The sequence below is a fragment of the Schistocerca cancellata genome, chromosome 5 (assembly GCF_023864275.1).
Source record: "Schistocerca cancellata isolate TAMUIC-IGC-003103 chromosome 5, iqSchCanc2.1, whole genome shotgun sequence".
Classification (NCBI taxonomy): domain Eukaryota; kingdom Metazoa; phylum Arthropoda; class Insecta; order Orthoptera; family Acrididae; genus Schistocerca; species Schistocerca cancellata.
The window spans coordinates 371972879-371995941 of NC_064630.1; the positions used below are offsets into that span (position 1 = coordinate 371972879).

The following is a 23063-nucleotide window of genomic DNA, read 5'->3' on the forward strand; positions in this document are numbered from 1 at the left end:
TTGGATCACCTGTTCTTAGTTTGTTTTTGGGAAATAGTTATCCAATTTTTTTTTGTTTTTCATTCATTTTCCTCTTGACAATGATTCTCACTTTCTGAAGAGCCACAACATCGGTATAGTCAAATGAATTTTGTTCTAATAACGCTTTTATTGTCTAGGAGTGTGTGATTACAGTTTCCTCAATCCCCTCATCTTCACTCTTGTCCTCTACTTTTGTTCACTACATGCATGTCAACCTCACTGCTCAATTTCAAGTTCACATGCACTGTTACTTAACCACTTGTGAATGGTTTTGTTACCTATGTATTCACAACAAGAAATTTTTCAAGGCTATGTAGTGTGTTTAAAAAAATATTTCTTTTAATTATAATAAAATACTTCAGGCATAGTTTTTTTTTTATTTTTCAAAAATTGCTGAACAATGCATAGATAACATATTTTGTGAATGGGTGATCCACAGTCTTATAATTGAGATCTTGCTCTAGTTTTAAAATATTCATTTCCAGTGTTATTTTATTATTATTAGATCTCAAAGTTGTGAGTTGTGTGTCCATACCTGTTGTTCCAACCAGGATTTACAAAATTACAGGTGTTTCTTCCATGAAATTGCTTATTATTATGATCACCATAAAAAACCTGTTAACCATCTAACTTCACTTATTTTTTATTTTTAAAACATTCTTGTATAAGGTGTGTTAAAATTTCTACCATCAAAGTATTTATTATTATAAAATATTCCATAATGTTTATTTATATTGTAACATTTCTGCTTTACAGGCAGCAGTGCTCATGCTCTTTAACCTGGCAGCAATGTTGCTTGTGTACCCTGCAATTGTAAGCCTTGACCTGCGGCGACGACGTGCCGGTCGAGCTGATGTCCTCTGCTGCTGCACTTGTCCACAGCAGCCAGCTTTTACAAGTAGTTGTGTGACGTCAGATGGGGAGTCAGATCGGGGGCGGCCCAGGGCTACACGTATCACACCTGAGCCGCCCCCACCTCAGCCACGCAAGCTGACAGCTATCACACGTGCACTGCCTCCAGACCGTCAGCAAACTGTCACTGTGCTTGCAGCACCACCTCAAGCGACACAGGGTGCCTCTACAGCTCCACCTTCACCACTAACCTCCCGAACACATCATTCTGCTGTGAGTATTTTATTTTACACATTAGCACTGTCCACCACACTTCAGTTTTGTGCCTTTTAATTATATATTGGGAATGGTTATAGTATGTATCTTTCCGTTCCATATATTGGTTTAGCTGTACTTAGAATCTCACTGCTTCATGCCTGGTAACAACCAGGTTCTCTTTTGTCTCTCAATACCCACACTTTAATTGCTAGAAGTCAAATAAAGCACTAAATAACCCCTCACTATATTGCAGAGGCACTTAGGGATAGATAAACACGTAAACATGGACTGTAATAGGGTAGCTGAGTTTATTATCTTCTGTTCGTGTAAGAACACACTGCCCCACACTCTATATACATGCCTATCTGGTTACCTGTTAGGGGATGAGGTACATTTCTGAATTGACAGAGAAAGAAAGAATATATAAATTATCTCTGGAAAAAGTCAGTGGAGATAAACAATGGAGAATACTGCTGGAAATAATCCTGGGCAAACACAGTGGAAGAAGGAAACATAAAACTGTTAAAACTACTGAGCTGGGTAACATGAAGATAATGAAATTAGTAATAACAATTGTAGGTAATAAGGATACAAAATAATGCAACTGCATGAAAATATTTCCTCTTGTACAAGTGATGATAATGCATGGGAAAAAAGTAGACTGGTTAAACATATCAGCATAGGTGGAAGAGGCATGGAAAGATCAGAAGTGCCTTTTAGACAAATAGTATAGTTTCTTCTTTCTATCAAATTATACAACAATGCTGTAGCACAGAACTCACAAAATTCCAATGTTTTGTTGTGTTTCCAGAATACTGTGAAAAAATAAGTGACAATAGCTCTTTCTGGAGAGTCATATACAATACAATAACCTCTTCAAGAAAGAATTTCTTTGATTAAAGGAAGCTTTTAAGCATTCACATTCCAGGGTAGCATTCTATAAGAAGCAAGAAACACAAATTCCAGTTGTTTTATTGACAGTGCAAGATTAACAAGGCGAAACCTACCTTCCCCTCCCCACAGCTATTGTTGTCCATTAGTGAAGCTGCCTCTCTCTCTGTTGCCTAATACCTTTTTCTGAAGCTAGCACTGAAAATCTTCATGAACAGTACTGTTGTTTACATGGGACTTTTATTCAGTACTGCTAACTTGCCTCCCTTGAGAAGGTCACTAACATACACCTGAGTGGTGTTATGGTGTTACTTAACTTAGCGGTGGAAGAAATCATCACCACCAGTATTTTGCTCCAAATGGAGGTTAGGTGATGGAGTAAAGCTCCTGGTCACCAGATTTTGTGGCAATGCCCTGTATTAAATTCCAAACCTCCTGCAGTATCTCAAGCAGTGAGGGACTGTTTTTCCATCTGTTAGATGGGGCATTAAGCCTGATGGTGCCATTCAAGAGCAATATACTACCTCGCAACTGCAGGATTAACTCTCTTCCTTTCTGTCATCATTACACAACACAAATATGGCACCGCACTGTACACACACCCACTGCGGTCATCTGCACTCAACAGATACACGTATTCAACAGATACACGTATGAAACAACTCCCATGCACTACATGAAAAGGGACATTTGTGATTACATAGCTTAATAAGCCCTTGGGGTATCTCAGCCAACAATGCCATACGACTCTGCCTTTTCTCAAACTTCCGAAAGGGAAACAAACAGCTCTAGTTTCTGCAAATGGTGTATACAAAAGAGCACAAACTTATAGGAATTTCATAAGTGTTTAAAGAAATACTGCTGAATCCCCAAGCAAGCGTTGCTTAAGTAACAGAATTATATAGAACTAGCACACATTTTGACAGTAGAAAGGGAAAATATGAGGGTATGAGACATGTATGTGTCTTACTCAAAGATGCAGTGACCAATTAAATAATTTTTTGTCCATAATTAGTATTTCATATAGTCCAAGCAGAAATGAGTACAGATACCTTAGTGCAACTTTAGAACAGTTGAAAAAATTGTTTAAACATCTCAAGCGCCATTTCTGTAAATGTATAATTGCAACATTGCTTGCAGGAATGTTGGGTGGGTTCACGAGAAGTACTGACAGTGGATCCAGAGAGCGGTGAACAGCATTCCACTAGCTGTCCAATACATGGCTGTTGGCGGTGGTCACTGACACGAGCAGCTGCACAACATTATGCACCTTTTATTGCCAAAACCAGTGTCAAGGTATGTATCACATTCATGCAGTGCTAGTCACCTCTTTATTGTCTGCCAGTTTTGACGAGTTAAGCATTTAAAAATGTGAGTACAATAACCTTATACAACTCAGAAATCCCAGTATCAGTGTTCTCTACTGTATGAGGTAATAAGAAAAATCTTGGCTTAAATGTATTTGTATGTAAATTGGAGACATTGCTCAGAACATGAAAATAGATCTTACCATCAACTTACTACTGCTGTGATATACATTGTCTAAAAGCAAAATATATCTCACTGCAAAAATTAAATTTCCAAGAACAGTTCATCCAGCTAACCACTTTTATCATATTTCATCTTGGAATAGTCATTATATTTGTGCTCTTTTTTTCACACAGGTATTTTCCATGGTGCTAATGATCTTCGTCCTCGCTGGCAGTGTGTGGGGAGTATTTAAAGTCAGTGATGGGCTGGATCTGACGGATATTGTGCCACAGAACACTGAAGAGCATGCATTCCTTGGTGCACAAGAAAAGTATTTTGGCTTCTACAACATGTATGCTGTCACTCAGGGAAACTTTGAGTATCCAAATAATCAGAGGCTGCTGTATGAATACCACGAGGCCTTTATGAGGGTGCCCAACATTGTTAAAAATGACAATGGTGGTCTTCCAGATTTCTGGCTCAGCATGTTCAGAGATTGGCTCATAGGTGAGTGTTCTTTTCGTCAAGTACTCCCCGAGTGATTATAGAAACTGGTTTTGAAAAATGAATTTACCGGTGATTGTGTTGACATGACACCATATATCTAACACTCTAACAATTAAAGCTTTCGGCCACACACACACACACACACACACACACACACACACACACACACACACACTGCGTGCACGCTAATGCAACTTGGGCAACTGAGACCACACTGGCAGTGTGGCATCTCCGCTATATCACGGGTAGCAACTTTCCTTCTCGTAATATTGTTGCATTCCATCCCGGATTTTCCATTGTTTGATTTAACATTCACAAAGTAATTTTTTGAATCCACAGTATTAAAATACAGTATCTCATTACTTTAAAAAATCTCAGATCATTCCAGAAAAACCTGCCAAATGCTATGTAGGCATGACAGATCTTTGCAACCTTTGCATAGCGTGTATGTGACAAGATATTGTCTTCGCAAAGGAGTTTTTTGGTTCATTGTTCGATGCAGGTACAGTTCACTTTTGTTTTCTTGCAAGGAAACATCATAAACTTGACTTCATATTTTAAGGGAAAAAAGTACGCTTGCAAGATATCAGCCCCAGCAATCAAACATGTGAAAATTTGTGCCATAATTCTGACAGTACGTAGTTATGACCTTCTGAAAGTACATTTTTTAAATTTTTATGGACACCAGTTGTTTCCAGAATGAGATTTTCACTCTGCAGCGGAGTGTGCGCTGATATGAACGAGGAGACGAGGTACTGGCAGAAGTGAAGCTGTGAGTACCGGGCGTGAGTCGTGCTTTGGTAGCTCAGTTGGTAGAAAGGCAAAGGTCCCGAGTTCGAGTCTCGGTTGGGCACACAGTTTTAATCTGCCAGGAAGTTTCACACCAGTTGTTTCTCACTCAGTCTGCCCTACTGCAGTCACTTCATGCCCAAGTACGAAGTACTATACAATAACATATTTTGTTGACTGTTTCTAACATGTAGTTGATGACTGAGATCTCTTTGGTTTGAACATTTTTATGTTGCGATTCACAAAAGCAATGTATATGAATGAAACAAATTAGTGGATCATTACTGAAGTAGAGTGGAACTATTTAATTTTTTTAACATCACTGTTATTCATTTTCAGGAGAGGCACTGTTCTTCAATGAGATTAATATGATTAAATTGTAAAACAAAATTCACTAACTTCTTTCCAAAAAAGTTCTTCAGGTTCTTAGGTTTATTCATATTGTTATGGCATATATACATCTGCGATAGCTGTATATCGATACGAGAAATTGTTAAAATGTTACTGAACTTACATGTGCATGAGGCTGACATATTACATACTCATTGGTATAGTACTTCCTGTTTTTCATGTAGAATAACATCTGTTCTCGATCAAGATTTCAAAACACATTGGGCAGATGTGGCACTTTAGGCATAAGGCAACTGCAGTGGGGTAGAGCAAGTGACAAGCAGTGTGTGTGAAAGTTTTAAGAGCTTTACTTTCAGAAGGTCAGAACAGTATATTATCAAAATTAGGGCCAAATTGTTGTATGGGATAGTTTCCTGGGGCTGATGTCTTGCAAGTGTGCTTTTTCTGCTTAAAATATTAGGTCAAGTTTGGTAATGTCTCCTTGTCAATGTCACTGAAAATCTTCAGTGTAAGTCAGAAAGACCAAAGTTTTTTTGAATAATGTTGAACTAATATCAGTTGTTAGCACCAATCTTACAATGTAAGGAAATATAGCAACAATAACAACAAAAGTGATTAACACGGAATGTAGTCGACTTAAGTCGAGTGATGCTGAGGGGAATTAGATTAGGAAATGAGACACTTAAAGTAGTAAAGGAGTTTTGCTATTTGGGGAGCAAAATAACTGATGATGGTCGAAGTAGAGAGGATATAAAATGTAGACTGGCAATGGCAAGGAAAGTGTTTCTGAAGAAGAGAAATTTGTTAGCATAGAGTATAGATTTAAGTGTCAGGAAGTCATTTCTGAAAATATTTGTATGGAGTGTAGCGATGTATGGAACTGAAATATGGACGATAAATAGTTTGGACAAGAAGCTTTAGAAATGTGGTGCTACAGAAGAATGCTGAAGATTAGATGGGTAGAAGAGAAGTTTGTGGCACAACTTGACCAGAAGAAGGGATTGGTTGGTAGGACATGTTCTGAGGCATCAAGGGATCACCAATTTAGTATTGGAGCGCAGCATGGAGGGTAAAAATCATAGAGGGAGACCAAGCGATTAATACACTAAGCAGATTCAGAAGGATGTAGGTTGCAGTAGGTACTGGGAGATGAAGAAGCTTGCACAGGATAGAGTAGCATGGAGAGCTGCATCAAACCAGTCTCAGAACTGAAGACCACAACAATAATACTTTAAAAAAGCAAATAAAAAAAGATATATGAAAAAGAAGTCTGAATTTTAGACTTGAAGAGATATGCTATGAAAAAATGTTTCAGGACAAATTAGAAATGGATTGCTAAGATAACTATTATAACTCATAAAAAATGAAAATACAGCAATGAGAACCATAAAATAACTTGATTATGGATCATTATATAGGAGTTTGAATCTGCCTTTCAGAGATCCATATTCTTCCTTACATGTCATTTGTGCAAGAACGCTTATGTGGAAGAAGAAGTTATACCTTAATTCACCTTCAGGATTTGATGTCCTCACAAAAATGATATTTTCTTTTCTCATTTTCAGAGCTCCAAAAGGCATTTGATCATGACTGGGAGCGTGGCTGCATAACACAGGAGAAATGGTATGCAAATGCCTCCGATGAAGCCATCCTAGCATACAAGCTATTAGTCCAGACAGGACATGTGGACAACCCTGTAGACAAGTCACAAGTTCGCCAGCTACGCCTTGTTGATGCAGAGGGCATTATAAGTCCGAAGGCATTCTATAATTACCTGAGTGCCTGGGCCACAAATGATGTACTAGCATACGGTGCATCCCAGGGCAACTTGAGACCCAAACCACGTTCATGGCTGCATGCACCTAGTGATGTTGGTCTCAAGATCCCCAAGTCACCACCACTTACATATGCACAGATGCCTTTCTACTTGCATGGGCTTGGTGACACACAGAGCATCACACACCTCATTGGAGAGGTAAGACACATGCTTTCAAATGTTTTAAATACACTTGTCAATGCAACAATAACAGTAAACATTCAAATGATGTATGATTTCTAGATTTCATTTTAAAATGTCAGAGTATCACAAGGGCAGATGGAACCATCAATATGTAAATGTATTTATAGTCAAAGATATTTGATCCCATTTACCAGCAAATTCAGTGTAGATTCTATAAGTTTTTTAAGTGAATATTCAGGAAAAAGTTCTAAATTTACACAATTTGAAACAAATAATGTATAGGAATTTCATGTTGTTAATTCTGTAAACGTAATTTCTTGTGATCTAACACAACAGGTACGTGCAGTATGTGAGAAATTTGAAGAGCGTGGCCTGCCGAACTTTCCATCGGGAATACCATTCCTCTTCTGGGAACAGTACCTGGGGCTTCGGCAGTCACTGAGCTTGGCACTAGCTTGTGCACTTGCAGCAGTTTTTGTTGTTGTCACAGTTCTGCTTGTGAATCCACGTGCAGCAGCACTAATCACACTCTCATTGGCTGCGATCGTGCTGCAGCTACTGGGTGCCATGGGCATGCTTGGTATTAAGCTCAGTGCCATCCCTGCAGTGCTGCTCATTGTTGCTGTAGGGATTGGTGTCCACTTTACGGTCCACATCTGCCTGGTAAGTTTACACCTATCTGCAGTTAGCTTAATTAGAATTATTTACATCCACCATCTAACAACCAAAGTACCTTCTTTTTCTGTGAAATTACTGTGTATGTCAATTGCTTTTAGCTGAGGATACAGCAGAATTGTGTTACACAGTTATTACTAAATGTTTTTGGATGAACTTATAAATACTTTGTATACCCCACCAGGATATATTACATACATCCACTTTTGACAGTGATTGCATTATATTCTAGAAATTAACTACATTACATTTAACATTCTTGCCTCAAAGTCAGGAGTAGTGTGGTTCAAATCTCCATCTGGCTGTCCTGATTTCGTTCTCCTAATACAATTAATATGAATGCTGGGTTGTTTCCAAGCCAGTTACCCAAACACCCTTGTCCCTTTCATTTTTACACTCTATTCCTAATGGCTTTGTTGTTCATAGGATGTTAAGACCAACTTTCTGTTTCTCATAAAACCAAGCCTTACAGCAGAGATTAGACTAGGGTACCTCTTTCCAGTTTATGGACTCTAGAAATACGAAAGGACATGTTTGGCTGGCATGATACTCTGTATTGCATTTCAGCTTCTCCGCATATGCAACTATGCAGAGAAGAACTGATTGGTAGTATGTCTGTCTTACACACTTGCCTTTGTAAATCAGATGATTAATTAGTAACAAGACATTTAAATGAAAGTTTGTTGTCTGTTCTTATTAGTACTAAACTGGGTGGCAAGTATGAGGAAAAAGTTTCACCTTTCTTTTGATACATGTTCTTAAAGAGGAGGGAGGGAGAATAAGGTATTTTGTAAAGGTATATAAATTTATAAAAGCATTTTTTGCAACTACATTACCCTCCATGTCTTGGGTTTCTGCTTCTACAATGGTAAATAATGCTGCACTGGTTTATCCAACTGAAATCTCTCCTATCTAGATGTGAACATTATATATGCATATTTAAATTTAAAAAAATGGTACAAGTTCTGATAGCAGCATTTGTAGGTTATAACTATCCCCTCTTGCTCAGCAGTAAACTTCCTCTTAAATAATGTGTACTGAAATTCTTTTTTTTGTCCAATATCTGATTAAAAAACACTAAAGACTTCTTTTTTCCCTCAGGGCTTTGTGACTTGTATTGGAAGTAGAGAGCGCAGGACAAAACTGGCACTAGAGTACATGCTAGCACCAGTAGTACATGGGGCATTCGCTACTCTTCTGGGAGTTCTTATGCTTGCCTTCTCAGAATTTGATTTTATAGTAAGGTAAGTAAAATGAAAATAGCAACTGAATCCTACATTATTTATTTTAAAATTAACACAAGATGTTCTGAAACTCGTTTTCTTCAGTCAGGTGTGATGTGCACACTGCAAAAATAACATTTACAGATGCAGATTTTGTCAATGTGAACAAAATAGAAAAAAGTGATGCGAGTCTCTTCCTGTATTTTTATCACGGAACTACATAAGTACACACAATTAAAAACACCAACAGACAGTAGCATAAAAAAAAACGGGGGGAGGGAGAAGGGGGGGGGGCACACTCACAACAATCACCAAAATTGTCATGATTAAGCTAAAGTCTTAACTCCTTCAGACTTTTTATACGCTATCAGGAAATGCATTGTGAATGACAGCACTTCTTTCAAATTGTTGCCGTGCACTGTGTTGTCCTTAGTGTAAGTTAGTTTAAGTAGTGTGTAAGTCTAGGGACTGATGACCTCGGCAGTTTGGTTCCTTAAGAATTCATACACATTTGAAGATTTTTTTTTAATTGTTGAGGATTATTAGAAAGACTGTTTTACTACAAGGACATAAAAACTCATAGATATTATAAAACTGAAAACTAGTGCCATGAAAATCAGTACTAGCTCACTCATGTAAATGGTTTTCCTAGTATTGTTCATAAAAACACCTTAAATAGAACACGATACTCCTAACCTTGTTTGGAATTCTGTTTTATACACTTAATCATGAAGTCAGACATATGACCCTTCCTTATCTTCAATTGTGTAAAATGTACTTATTTCATTTTCAGGTACTTTTTCTATGTGCTCTTCATACTTATTGCTGTGGGACTTCTTAATGGGCTCCTGTTCTTTCCTGTTCTATTGTCGATGATTGGGCCTCCAGCTGAGGTAAGAAATACATACACTCATGGGAGATACATGTAACAAAATTTGGTGTACTGAATTCTTTTTCTTGATGAAGTGTGCAAATAAGATAAGGCTTACCACTGATTTTTACATTTGAAGCTTCCATTTTTTTCCTACACCAATTTCGTATAAATATAGCGCTTTCTCTGTCTTCACTTATGTTACATTTCATACATGCTCTAAAAATGTTTTCTGATTATGTAGGTAATTCCTCACGAGCACACTGATCGAATTTCCACACCTACTCCACCTCCATCACCTGCACATGGCCGATCGGGTTCTTGTCGGATAACAAAAGTGGCTCCACCGCGTCGCAGTGCGCACTGCAACCGTCTGCATGCAGAACCCTCCCTCACAACAATTACTGAGGAAGGAAACTCTTGGCACTCTACACATGAAATAGTTGTGCAACCGGAACTTGTTGTTGAAACAACATATGCTCCAGCAACAGCTTCAGTGAGTTCTTTTTGTGTTTTATTTATAATATTCTGCACTTAAAATGGAATTTTTTGGATAAAATTTGGATTAGCTGCTAATGTGTAAACTGTGCTTGCATTCATTTAGGAAATTAATATCATTAATCTTTCCACTGCTATGGGAAACAGTGATAACTAACTATACTGTCCCAATTAGATTACTTCAAATTAATAACTTATTAATTAATATATTTCATACAACAGTTCCTATTTACATCACAAACTTGTTTTGGAAATGATTTGGATTGTTTTTATAGCTCACAATTTTTATGAGAAAATGAACAAGTATTATTTCAGGCACTGAACTGGAAACAAACATTTTACTGTTGCTTCAGTACCATGTAACACTGATGAACAGATGATATTTGAAGTCAGAATCATAAAAATTGTTTCTTTTTTTTTTACAGAGTTCCTCTCAGAATAGTGATAATTCATCACAAAGTTCAACCTCAACACCAACACCACAGCCACATGTTACAACAAAGGTCACTGCTACAGCTCACGTCAAGGTTGAGGTCCATACACCGCTACCAAGTAAGTGGAAGGGTTTTTAGTCTTTAAATTTTTTTCCAGCTGAGTGCACTATTTCTGGCAGTTTAATCCAACTTCTTCTAATTTGCTGCAAACTGTAACATCCAAAAAGGTTATAGAACATTTCTAGAATATTAATTACATAAGCCAGCTACCTGCATCATGAAGTAAATACTAGTAAAAATCTCAAAGCAGACTATGGTGTGCCTAGCATAAATAGAACTACAGAATACAACAAATAGGAACACTGATAGATTAGGATTTCACATTCCATCATAGATAACTAGGGGCAGCTTTTCAGCAAAATGATAACGCAAAAATAATGCAAAATTGCGAAGACAGGTTTACCAATATTCGTAACTGATATTTATTGAATGTTTAAATTGGATTTTGCCTTTTCTTCCCCCTTCAAGCTGAGGTTTGTGTATAATCTTAAAATGACTGTTCCTTTCCTGCACAATGAACTATGATGCGATGTCAAAAACAGCACAAATATTGACAAAAAACAGTTAATTTGACAATAAACACACAAAAATTTACAAAAGACAGTGAAATTAATTTGGCATAAAACCACTGAATCTGGCAAAAAATAACCAAAACTAGAGAAAATGTAACCTTGGGAATTTGGCAAAAGAACACAGAAACCAACAAAAAACTAATTTCTTAAAAAAATATCAAAATTGGCAACAAAATTGTACAGGCATTTGAAAAAATATTTGCCAAAATTGGCAAAAATAAACTAAATTCGGTAAAAAAATATTTTTAGATTTGGCAAAAATAACATCAAATTTGGCAGAAAATAGCACCAAATTTGGTCAAAAAAAAAACATTTTTTCTGTCCCTATTTTTTGTTGTCCCTATTTTTTTCCGTCCCTATTAATAAATCATTACACATGGATCACAAGCTCAAGTAGGACAAGGAACTATCCTGGCATTCACTTTAACTGACTTTGTAAAGCCCTAGGTAACCAAAATTTTGAAAGTTGGATGGGGAGTTGGAACCCACTCCCCCCAAACAAAAATGCAGTTCCTCAACAATCACACTGTCTTCATTGGTAAGGATATGTGATGTAGGGAAAGTTGATTCAATGGTAAAGGTTACTGAGAACTGCAGGAAACAAGCTCTGGAACTGAAAAGAAGGAAATAATAATAATAATAACCAAGCAACAAACCTAGGAACCAACACAACTGGATACAGATCACAAGTACATACAACATTTATTATCAGATACCCAGAATTAAAATTTTTAACAGAACAACGACTAGCTGATCAGATCCGTGTAATAATAAAAAATAACAGGATACCCCAGTCAGAATTAGAAAACATCAAACAACAAGTACAACAAATACTGGAACAAAATAATGTGCAATCAGAAGAAGAAGAAAATACAGTAATGGACTCAAACATCCCAGAGCAAACAAAAAAAGGACAACACACATCAATTAAACAATCAGAGGAAAACGAAATCTTAAGACAGCAACCAGAACAAGCACAAATAGAACACGAAGTGACACACATGTTAGATATAGAAGAAAAATTTCAGCTGACGTATATAGAATACAAAGGCACAAATACAGACATTAGACCATTCTTGCATAGACCGCCAAATAACCCACAAGTCGAAACAACAATAAAAACTATCAACACAATCATACACAACAAAATAAATGAAAACACAACTATGGAAGAGTTACAACTACTGGTTTATATAGAAGCACTCACTACACTAAATATACACACTAGGCAGAGATCAGAACCAACCAACACACAGAAGAAACCCACAAAACCAGCATGGCAACACAGACTACAGATCAGAACAGAAAAACTGAGAAAAGACATCGGACAGCTAACACAATTTATAGGAAATGAAATGTCAGAAAAAAAAACAAAAAAGGTTAGGTAAAATCTCACAACAAGAAGCAATAGAGCAATTAGATGAAAAGAAGCAGAAATTACAAGTATTGGCCAAATGACTTAGAAGATACAAAAAAAGTGAAAATAGAAGGGAACAAAACCAAACATTCAACACAAACCAAAAGAAATTTTACCACACAATAGATAACACACACATTACAATAGACAATCCACCAAACATAACAGACATGGAACACTTCTGGAGCAACATATGGTCAAACCCGGTACAACATAACAGGCATGCACGGTGGATACAAGCAGAAACAGATACATACAAGATGATACCACAAATGCCTGAAGTGATAATTTTGCAACATGAAGTCACCCAAGCAATTAATTCTATTCACAATTGGAAAGCCCCTGGAAAAGATAAAATAGCAAATTTCTGGCTAAAGAAGTTCACCTCAACACATTCACATCTAACTAAATTATTTAACAGTTACATTGAGGGCCCATACACATCCCCTGATACACTTACACATGGAATAACTTATCTGAAACCTAAAGATCAAACAGACACAGCAAACCCAGCTAAATATCGCCCCATAACCTGTCTACCAACAATATACAAAATATTAACTTCAGTCATTACACAGAAATTAATGACACATACAACAGAGAACAAAATTATAAATGAAGAACAAAAAGGCTGTTGCAAAGGAGCATGGGGATGTAAAGAGCAACTGATAATAGATGCAGAGGTGATATATCAAGCTAAAACTAAAGAAAGGTCGCTACACTACGCATACATTGATTACCAAAAAGCTTTTGATAGTGTACCCCACTCACGGTTACTACAAATATTGGAAATATACAAAGTAGATCCTAAATTGATACAGTTCCTAAACATAGTAATGAAAAATTGGAAAACCACACTTAATATCCACACAAATTCAAATAATATCACATCACAGCCAATACAGATGAAGCTTGGAATATACCAAGGAGACTCTTTAAGTCCTTCCTGGTTCTGCCTTGCTCTGAACCCACTATCCAACATGCTAAATAATACAAATTATGGATACAATATTACTGGAACATACCCACACAAAATCACACATTTGCTATACATGGATGATCTAAAACTACTGGCAGCAACAAATCAACAACTCAACGAATTACTAAAGATAATAGAAGTATTCAGCAATGATATAAAAATGGCTTTTGAAACAGACAAATGTAAGAAAAATAGCATAGTCAAGGGAAAACACACTAAACAGGAAGATTACATATTGGATAACCACAGCGACTGCATAAAAGCAATGGAAAAAACAGATGCCTATAAACATCTAGGATACAGACAAAAAATAGGAATAGATAATACAAATATTAAAGAAGAACTAAAAGAAAAATATAGACAAAGACTAACAAAAATACTGAAAACAGAATTGACAGCAAGCAACAAGACAAAAGCTATAAATACTTATGCTATACCAATATTGACCTACTCATTTGGAGTAGTGAAATGGAGTAACACAGATCTAGAAGAACTCAATACACTTACACGGTCACAATGCCACAAATATAGAATACATCACATACATTCAGCAACTGAAAGAGTCACATTAAGCAGAAAGGAAGGAGGAAGGGGATTTATCGACATAAAAAACCTACATTATGGACAGATAGACAATTTAACAAAATTCTTTCTAGAACGAGCAGAAACTAGCAAAATACACAAAGCAATCACTCATACAAATACATCGGCTATGCCACTGCAATTTCATAACCACTTCTACAACCCTTTAGATCACATAACATCAACAGATACGAAGAAAGTAAATTGGAAAAAGAAAACACTACATGGCAAGCACCCGTATCATCTAACACAGCCACACATCGATCAAGACGCATCCAACACATGGCTAAGAAAAGGCAATATATACAGTGAGACGGAAGGATTCATGATTGCAATACAGGATCAAACAATAACCACCAGATATTACAGTAAGCATATTATTAAAGATCCCAATACCACAACAGATAAATGCAGACTTTGCAAACAACAAATAGAAACAGTAGATCACATCACAAGTGGGTGTACAATACTAGCAAATACAGAATACCCCAAAAGACATGACAATGTAGCAAAAATAATACATCAACAGCTTGCCTTACAACATAAACTTATAAAACAACACGTTCGCACATACAAGTATGCACCACAAAATGTACTGGAGAATGATGAATACAAATTATACTGGAACAGAACCATTATAACAGATAAAACAACACCACATAACAAATCTGACATCATACTCATCAATAAAAAGAAGAAATTAACACAACTAATCGAAATATCCATACCCAATACAACAAATATACAAAAGAAACCAGGAGAAAAAATTGAAAAATACATCCTACTGGCTGAGGAAGTCAAGGACATGTGGCATCAGGATAAAGTTGACATTATACCAATTATGCTATCAACTACAGGAGTCATACCACACAATATCCACCAGTACATCAATGCAATACAGCTACATCCAAACTTATATTTACAACTACAGAAATCCGTAATTATTGATACATGTTCAATTACCCGAAAGTTCCTAAATGCAATATAACATATACCGAACAGTTAAAAGGAAGTCACACTTGATCAAGGTCCGCGTCACTTTCCATTTTTGACCAGATATAACGCCTGAGAAAAGAAAGAAATAATAATAATAATAATAATAACGTGAAGATTAACAGGTAAAGAGACAGGAGAAATGAAATATCAAGGGTAAGAGACGTACTACAAATGATCATATATTTTTAAGGCCATTAGCTGGAGGGTGACCTAAGCCAGCAAACATAAAATAACAGAACAGGACTTCACCAACTACAGATAAGCCAGACACTGGGACTACCCAGATGATTCCAGATTAGCTTCATCTGCCATCTCAAGACACTATACTCTAACTCTCTCTCTCTCTCTCTCTCTCTCTCTCTCTCTCTCTCTCTCACACATACACACACACACACACACACACACACACACACACACACACACATACTGATCTACTCATCCCTTGCACCTTCCTTCCTTCCTTCCTTCTACCTGATGCTCTGTACAAAAGTTACATTTTTCTGCATTTTTCCTTTTCATTTATAAAAGTTCTTTCTACCATTACAGTCTACTAGACACCACTTTCCACTGCATTATACTTCCCATCTGACCTTGAAATTGTCACTGAGTTGGCAAACAGGTTAAGTCTCCTGCCTTGTATACACATAGTAAGAACATAAAAAAAGTCCCAGCAAGTAACTGGATATCTAAAATATACCTATAAAAGTTCATTAATATTTTGCTTTAATACCAAAAATCTTCTATCAGCAAACACTGCCACCACATACTACTTCTGCACACATACATTTGTCACTGTCATCATGATATTTGATGTATCGTGTCATCATGATATTTGATACATCTTGAAGTTGAAATTTGACAGAAATGAGAAGTCCACTTAGATATACTACAATGCTGTCAAAGAATGAATATTTTTTTCACTATAGTTAATTCCTTTTCACTTGTCTGCTGTGTTTTTGAACAGATGTATTAATAACTTGTCATACATATATCTTCAGAAAGGAAAAAGGAATTGGATAGGTGCAGTTGAATACTGGTCACACACAAACCTATGCCACATGGGGCCCACATCTTATTTCACATCAACACCAGGTTTTATTTAACATTTTTAAAATGTATTGTATGAAAACAGCTGCTTTTTCCATTATCGATCTACTGCAGTTACCTATCTCCTGTGCATCTAGCTTCTATTAATGTACTGTTTTCAATGAACTAACTCCATCCCCAGTCACGCTTGCACCCTTACACAGTTTCAAAAAACTTCATAATGCTCACTATGCCCTCTCCTCTCCTCTTTGACAGAAACACTGAGCAATCATTAATAGATCCGTAATGTAACTCTACACTGTGCACTGAATTTCTGACTTTGTTTCCCCATACAACACTAATTCTATTTATGAAGAAAGGAGAAATGAAAATAGCCAGTTACCTGGTAGAACTCACATTGGCATAATTCAACAAACTGCCTAAAATGCTGTGTTCTTGACTGCTGTGCCTTAGAGTATTTTGATGGTAATACTATTACCCCAGTTTATCACTACACAACATTGATTTTATTCTTCAACAATTGAAAGGCTGTTAATTGAATACTTTGCAGAATTAATTAAAATAAATATGGTTACAAAATACAGGGTGGGTCATGGAAGTATCCCTTCTCTCAAGGCGAATTTGTGAAGGGAGGGAGGATAGGAAGGATGAGGATGGGCTCTATCGATGCAGTAGCAGTGGAAGTTCCAACTGGTGCCACTGTCAGTTGTAAACATGGCTTGGTCAAAAGAGCACTTTTGCTGTTGAAATGCACTTTTCCCAAAACTGGTCTACTGTTGCAGTACAGCATATGGTACGTACTCATTATCAAATACCCCCCCCCCCCCTCAAAACTCTGTTCCTGACTGGAAATCAATTTTGTTACGGGTGAAGAACTTCCATGGAACACAGTGAAAGCATAATTGGGCTTTACTGTTTCGAGGAGAACGACCATGCTGTTACCATCAAATCAGAGCAATGTCACCATGATCCAACAATTTTTTGAACTACAGCATCAACAAATAGATTTGGGACTACTGTCTTTCAGCCACTCAGCCACATGAGTGCCATGGACCACGCTGCTAAAAATTCGATGACTGTTTTGAAGGAAATCTTCCCCGGGTACTTGATCTCCTGGTATGGGGACAATCCATGGCCTGTGTACTTGCCGGTTTTAACTCCATGTAATTAGTTTTTATGGGTTTATCTCAAGATTAAGGTGTATGAACATCAATCCACAACCCTATGAACCTTGAAGCATGGAATAAGTCTTGAAGTAGGCTGCATTGCACTACAGAAGCTTCACAAAGTTATGCAGAACACCAGTGTATTAACAATGAGAGAAGTCTCTTGGAAGATTTGTTGTTTAATGCCTCATGAAATTAACTTCAATTTGTATCCTACTGATACCAAAATACAATTTTGTTCTACATTGCATTTTTTTAAAATAATTAAACTTCAAAGTTAGGGATAGTTTCCTGCCCACCCTGTAGCATACCGAGATCAATGTGTACACCACCTTCTTACATACTATATCTTCAGTTTAACACATTGCTATATCACAAATATTAACAAGCATACAGCTGTAGGTAACATTACAAGCAGTAACTACACTTATTATCGATAATGTCAAATTTATTCTGTTCTGTGACGTATACATTTCAGCCTATTCTCATGTTACCTTCCTGACAGACAATGGCAAAATTCAGTATGTTACTCCTTCGGTTGTAGCCTCGTAGCTGTATCTACTTCACTCCTATTGCAAGTGCAGACACTATGGTGTGATCTTTCTAAAAGACTACCACAGAACTACTGTATGTAGTTCTCTGGAATGGCACTATGATAGTTGTAATAATCACCTTTGGTTTTTAAGATCTTATTTTCATTTTGAAGAAGTAAATAATCACTTACAACTCTGTGCATTTATCAGCTATAATTTTAAAAGAAATATCTTTTGCAAAGTATAATTTGCTGAAAAAAATTTGTTGTTGCCTCTTCAGGTACAATGGAAAGGGAATGCAGTAGCAAGTCTCGCCAGAGTCGTCGGAGGGATTCAAGCTCTGAGCGTGATTCCACAGACAAAAATGCTTCTTAACCTATCATTTATATGTCATGTTACCATTGTCCATAGGACATTCAACAAACAAGTATAAATTAATGTACCTGCACAATTCACAATTAGTGTGTACCTCAAAAACCTTAAGTGTATGTATTTCTAACTCCAGGGTCATTTAAAACATCTACACTACTGGTCTCTAAGAGATACAATTAGTTGCAGCCATAATGTTACCAGTCTTCATAAAAACAAACCAATGATTAATATATACAGTTTTGTATGAGAAAGAAGTCAACACAAGTGGTTATTCTAGAGAAATTTGTTGCACTAGTTTAAGCACTTGTATTAAGAAACTGTTTTCATACTTTCCAGTATTTTGAAACATAGAAAGAAGTAAAATACATTTTCTAAAAGCTTTTAATCAAGTTTCCGAATGTTGCTTTATTCGCTAACACTTTCAATTTTAGCTTGGTTGTAAGTAATGTCAGAAATGTTTAAAAAGAAAAAGGATTTCTTAGAAAAATTATGTTATATGATTATATTTTAATAAAAATTATATTAAATAAACCTACTTAAATTTTATATGAAATTAAATGAATAGTTATGGCATTAGGTTTAGATCAAATAGTATGCCCAGTTTATTTTATCACTTTTAACTGAAGAGGTGTTGGCAAAGGTGTAGTTAAATGCCCGGAGTTAAGGAAAACAGGTCCCCATTTTGTCTGAGGGGAATCACTACACCATTACTTTAATCATATAGTACTATTTATATTATCAATTCAGATTTCATTTAATTTATGAACTGCATAATGCAGTTTTGTGCTTGTAAATGCATTTACGTCATGTCTTCATAACGTATATATATTCATAAACATACATATATATTATTTATAAAAATGAGAGTTTTTAATTTTATACTATTTGTACAGAAAGTGTGCCACTTTATTTGTATATTGGATCGTTATAAGGAGCCAAATATTACTTAGCAATAATGCACAACGAAAAATGTACAAAAATGTAAATAATTGTACAGACAATCAAAGATGTAACTATACTTAATATATGTAAATTGTATTCTATGTAAATAATTTAACAAGTGTAAAACTATGTTTTACAGATACAAATACCTCTTAAGAAGATTGTAACATATGTATGAACTACTTTCTTGGTAACTAAATGAACCAAGGAATTTGTATGTACTTAGTCACACTTATTTAAAAAAGACATATTGCAGAAAAATACAGAAACTTCTGTGGCAAAAAATCTGTCATGATCAAAAATGAAGACTGTATTGAATGTGTAGTCAAGGAAAATGATAACTGAAAAATATACTTTCTTTCATAAACTTTTGAAAAGAGAAATGCATTTATTTATTTTGATACCCTGAGTGCTAAAAAAATTATTTACATCAACTACTTTAGATTCAATACTTATTTTAACTCTGTTATAGCTATACCAAGGCAAATGTTTATATTTTGATCACTGTTATAATTCACCTGTCACTTTTCTCAGCATTATCCAAGAGTACTTCCCTCTTCATTTTCTCCCTGGTCTCTCCCAACTAACCTAGAGACCTGAAAGTTTGAGAGCCACCTTTTGTTTATGCTGCTGCTAAGTGCTGCACCAAATACACGTTTCTATCGTTGACAAGCTCTTACAATGAAGTATAAAAAGTTTATACAGAGTGTAAAAACTTCTGTATACACATTTTAAAGTGTTTAGAGGAGATAAAAAGAAACTTGTTATGTGACAAAAATGTCACAGGTAGACCATTCCCCACTAAGGGTCCATGAAGGTTTTGATGCCAGTGATGATCACAGTGTTCAGACTGCCACGTAATGAATATTGTTTTAAGGATGTTGCTGAACATGCCATCCATTGACATTAATGCTCAACTGGCCTCTGCGTACTGACTGTCTAACACTGCAAAACTGGGAGTTTCACAAATAATGGCTGCAGCTTCAGCCAAATGGGCAACCATCTCTTCTGGAGTGTCTCTCAGTGTCTGGTACACCAAATACTCCCCCCCCCCCCCCCCACCACCAAAAAAGAAATTCTTAGGAATGAGGTTGGGAGAATGAGAAGGCCACAATACTGTTCAAGTCCTCCCAATCTAGCAGTTGGGGAAAACATTGTTTAAATGTTCAGACATCAATGGTAAAATGGAGTGGGTCCCCATTATGCTGGAATAATTGTTGCCTGACTCCTTGCCGAATATTTTCCAACATTTTCCGTGATATTTCATAGAGAAAGGTATTTCAGTTTCTTACAGCAAGTGAGTTAGGCAGAAGACACCTATCAATCAGATGGCCATAAACACACTAGCCAACACTTTATGGTGAATCTATGTTTATGGTGGAGTACAAGAGTTGTCTTAGGATTTTCCATTTTCCACATCATCAGTTGATAGGCCTTGTACCTTCTGATACTTGAATGGATGTGTGCCCATCTCATGCAGTACTTTCCACACAATGACACTAGGTACATTAAGTTCCTTGGCCATAGATTGTGTCCTGATACTGGGATGTCCACAGTTTGGAGTGCCACAGCTTCCTCAAATTGAGTAATTTACTCTCTGCAAGGTCTACCAATGTCCATTCAGTCTGGTCTAAGGAATCCTGTTCCGTTAGTTTTGGTAAGGTGAGGTTACTGAGTCACTACAGTGGGGGGGGGGGGGGGGAAATCAGTGGATGCATGAAGCATGACAGAAGAGAAAAGAGAGAGAAACCTTCTACATTACCAAACCTTGCAAATGTGTTGCTGCATGGCTCTCACAATGATGCCACATGCTTCTACATTTCATGTTTGTAACTTCAAAATATCAAAAACAGGAATCCTGCTTCTAGACAAACACCTGAGGAATGTATAAACATGGTGAGTAAATAAATATCTTGCCTGCATGTAAAGCACTTCATGTTTGGTGCAATGATCAGGCATTTATTTACAGATTGCCCTTGTATGTCTGCAGATAAACATTCACAGCTATATATCATTTGCTGGCGATGAACAATTTGGTTGCACTGTGAGTCAGATTACAATGTCACAATGTCACTGAAACATGGCTACAATGCATTATGGAAGAGACCAGAATTATGACAAGGTGCCCAGAATGACACAAATTGTCACTGGCTGACAACAGTTGGTGGTAGATGTGCAGAACATTTCAAAACTAGGTTGCCCTCTGAGATTATAAGCTCTATAATAGTCTATGTGACTGAAGGGATTAATTTAGGGCCATCATACTGCTGAAAACTCCAGTGAGTACACTTGACACAAAAAGCATTATCATTCCTGCCAATCTCACTGATGCAGAAGACACATGAGCAATCTAGATGCACTTATTGCACCTGCTGGCATTCACAGCAATCAGATGGACAGCTGACAGAAAGTACTCCACAGCTAACCAAAAGAAGTGCTGGAAACAAAATGTTTCAACACAATGAAAATTTGTTGTGTTCGGGATTTGGATACTGCTAAGCTAGGTTATAAGATACCACTAAATTTGCGAGGGACTCTGTGTGAAATACATATTATGTAGCAATACAGTGCAAAATAAATGGCCAGTAGATAATTCAAGCTGCTTGAATGTGAGTTTGAACTCTACCCTTAATGACTAAATCCACTGGCTTAATGTCCACCATCTTACTCACTTCACAAAACTAAAAACAGATACATGGTGAAAATATTATAGTTACAAAGCAACAACAGACATACACAGTAAACAGTGGCAGAAAATATTAGCTTTGGGAAGTGGTAAGGTCTTTCATTTAACAACGAGAAAGGAAAGAGATGGAGCAATGACCCACTTCAGAAATGAAGTCGAAAGTCAATCACAAAGCCAGGGCGAGTGAAACATAGCAGAGGAGAAGGGAAAAAATTGGAAAATCATGACAACAGATGATATCTGAAAAGAGAGCAGAAAAAAAGGAGCTAATAAAAGGGCAGATTGAAACTAAAGGTATAGATGAGAGAATAATGGACAGCAATCACGAAGCAGAAAATTAAAAGCACATGGTGGGGATGTCATCAAGAAACACAACAGAATATGAAGAGAGAGACAAAAACTCAAATACGGTGGAAAATGAAGACTGAAATCAGTGAATATGGGGGACGCTGTGAATGGGATTTGGACAACGAGTGATTGGCATATTTTGAAAGCATTCTAATTGACTGCGCGAGGCAGGAACTGGTATGTATGGAAACGCTCACTAAGGATAAAAAGTTCTTAAAGTTTAAGAACACCCATTACCATGAATGCTGTCCCCTTGTCATATATGCTGACTTTGAGTGCTTACTAGTTTGTGTGGTGCTCTGTGAAGATGTTCCCACAGCCTCTCACACAGGTTGGGACAAGCAGTGGGTAGGAATAAAGAACATAATGTTTAGGAATTTCCCATCTGCAATATTCTGATAAGATGGAGCTATGGAAAAAAAAAATTGAAATTCCTTGGTGATGAGTACACACTCTCTACACATTCTTCTTTGTCACAGCTTAGTGGTGGTCAGGGTGACATATAAAACTAAATAGCAGTTGTACATCTGCAAATGTATGGTTATGTTATCTATTGAATCAGA

The 23063-nt window shown here is 36.6% G+C and overlaps 1 protein-coding gene across 1 annotated transcript in view; it reads left to right on the top strand.

The window, feature by feature from the left end:
* Window positions 1–19812, top strand: part of LOC126187389 (protein patched) — a 163407-nt gene extending 143595 nt beyond the window's left edge. Inside the window, exons 14-23 of the mRNA XM_049928441.1 lie at window positions 778–1146; window positions 3163–3318; window positions 3687–3999; window positions 6705–7114; window positions 7436–7762; window positions 8876–9018; window positions 9791–9890; window positions 10113–10364; window positions 10792–10918; window positions 18433–19812. Of these exons, the coding sequence (XP_049784398.1) occupies window positions 778–1146; window positions 3163–3318; window positions 3687–3999; window positions 6705–7114; window positions 7436–7762; window positions 8876–9018; window positions 9791–9890; window positions 10113–10364; window positions 10792–10918; window positions 18433–18527 (2292 nt within the window). The 3' untranslated portion in view covers window positions 18528–19812. The remainder of the gene's footprint in view (window positions 1–777; window positions 1147–3162; window positions 3319–3686; window positions 4000–6704; window positions 7115–7435; window positions 7763–8875; window positions 9019–9790; window positions 9891–10112; window positions 10365–10791; window positions 10919–18432) is intronic.
* Window positions 19813–23063: the final 3251 nt, after the last annotated feature.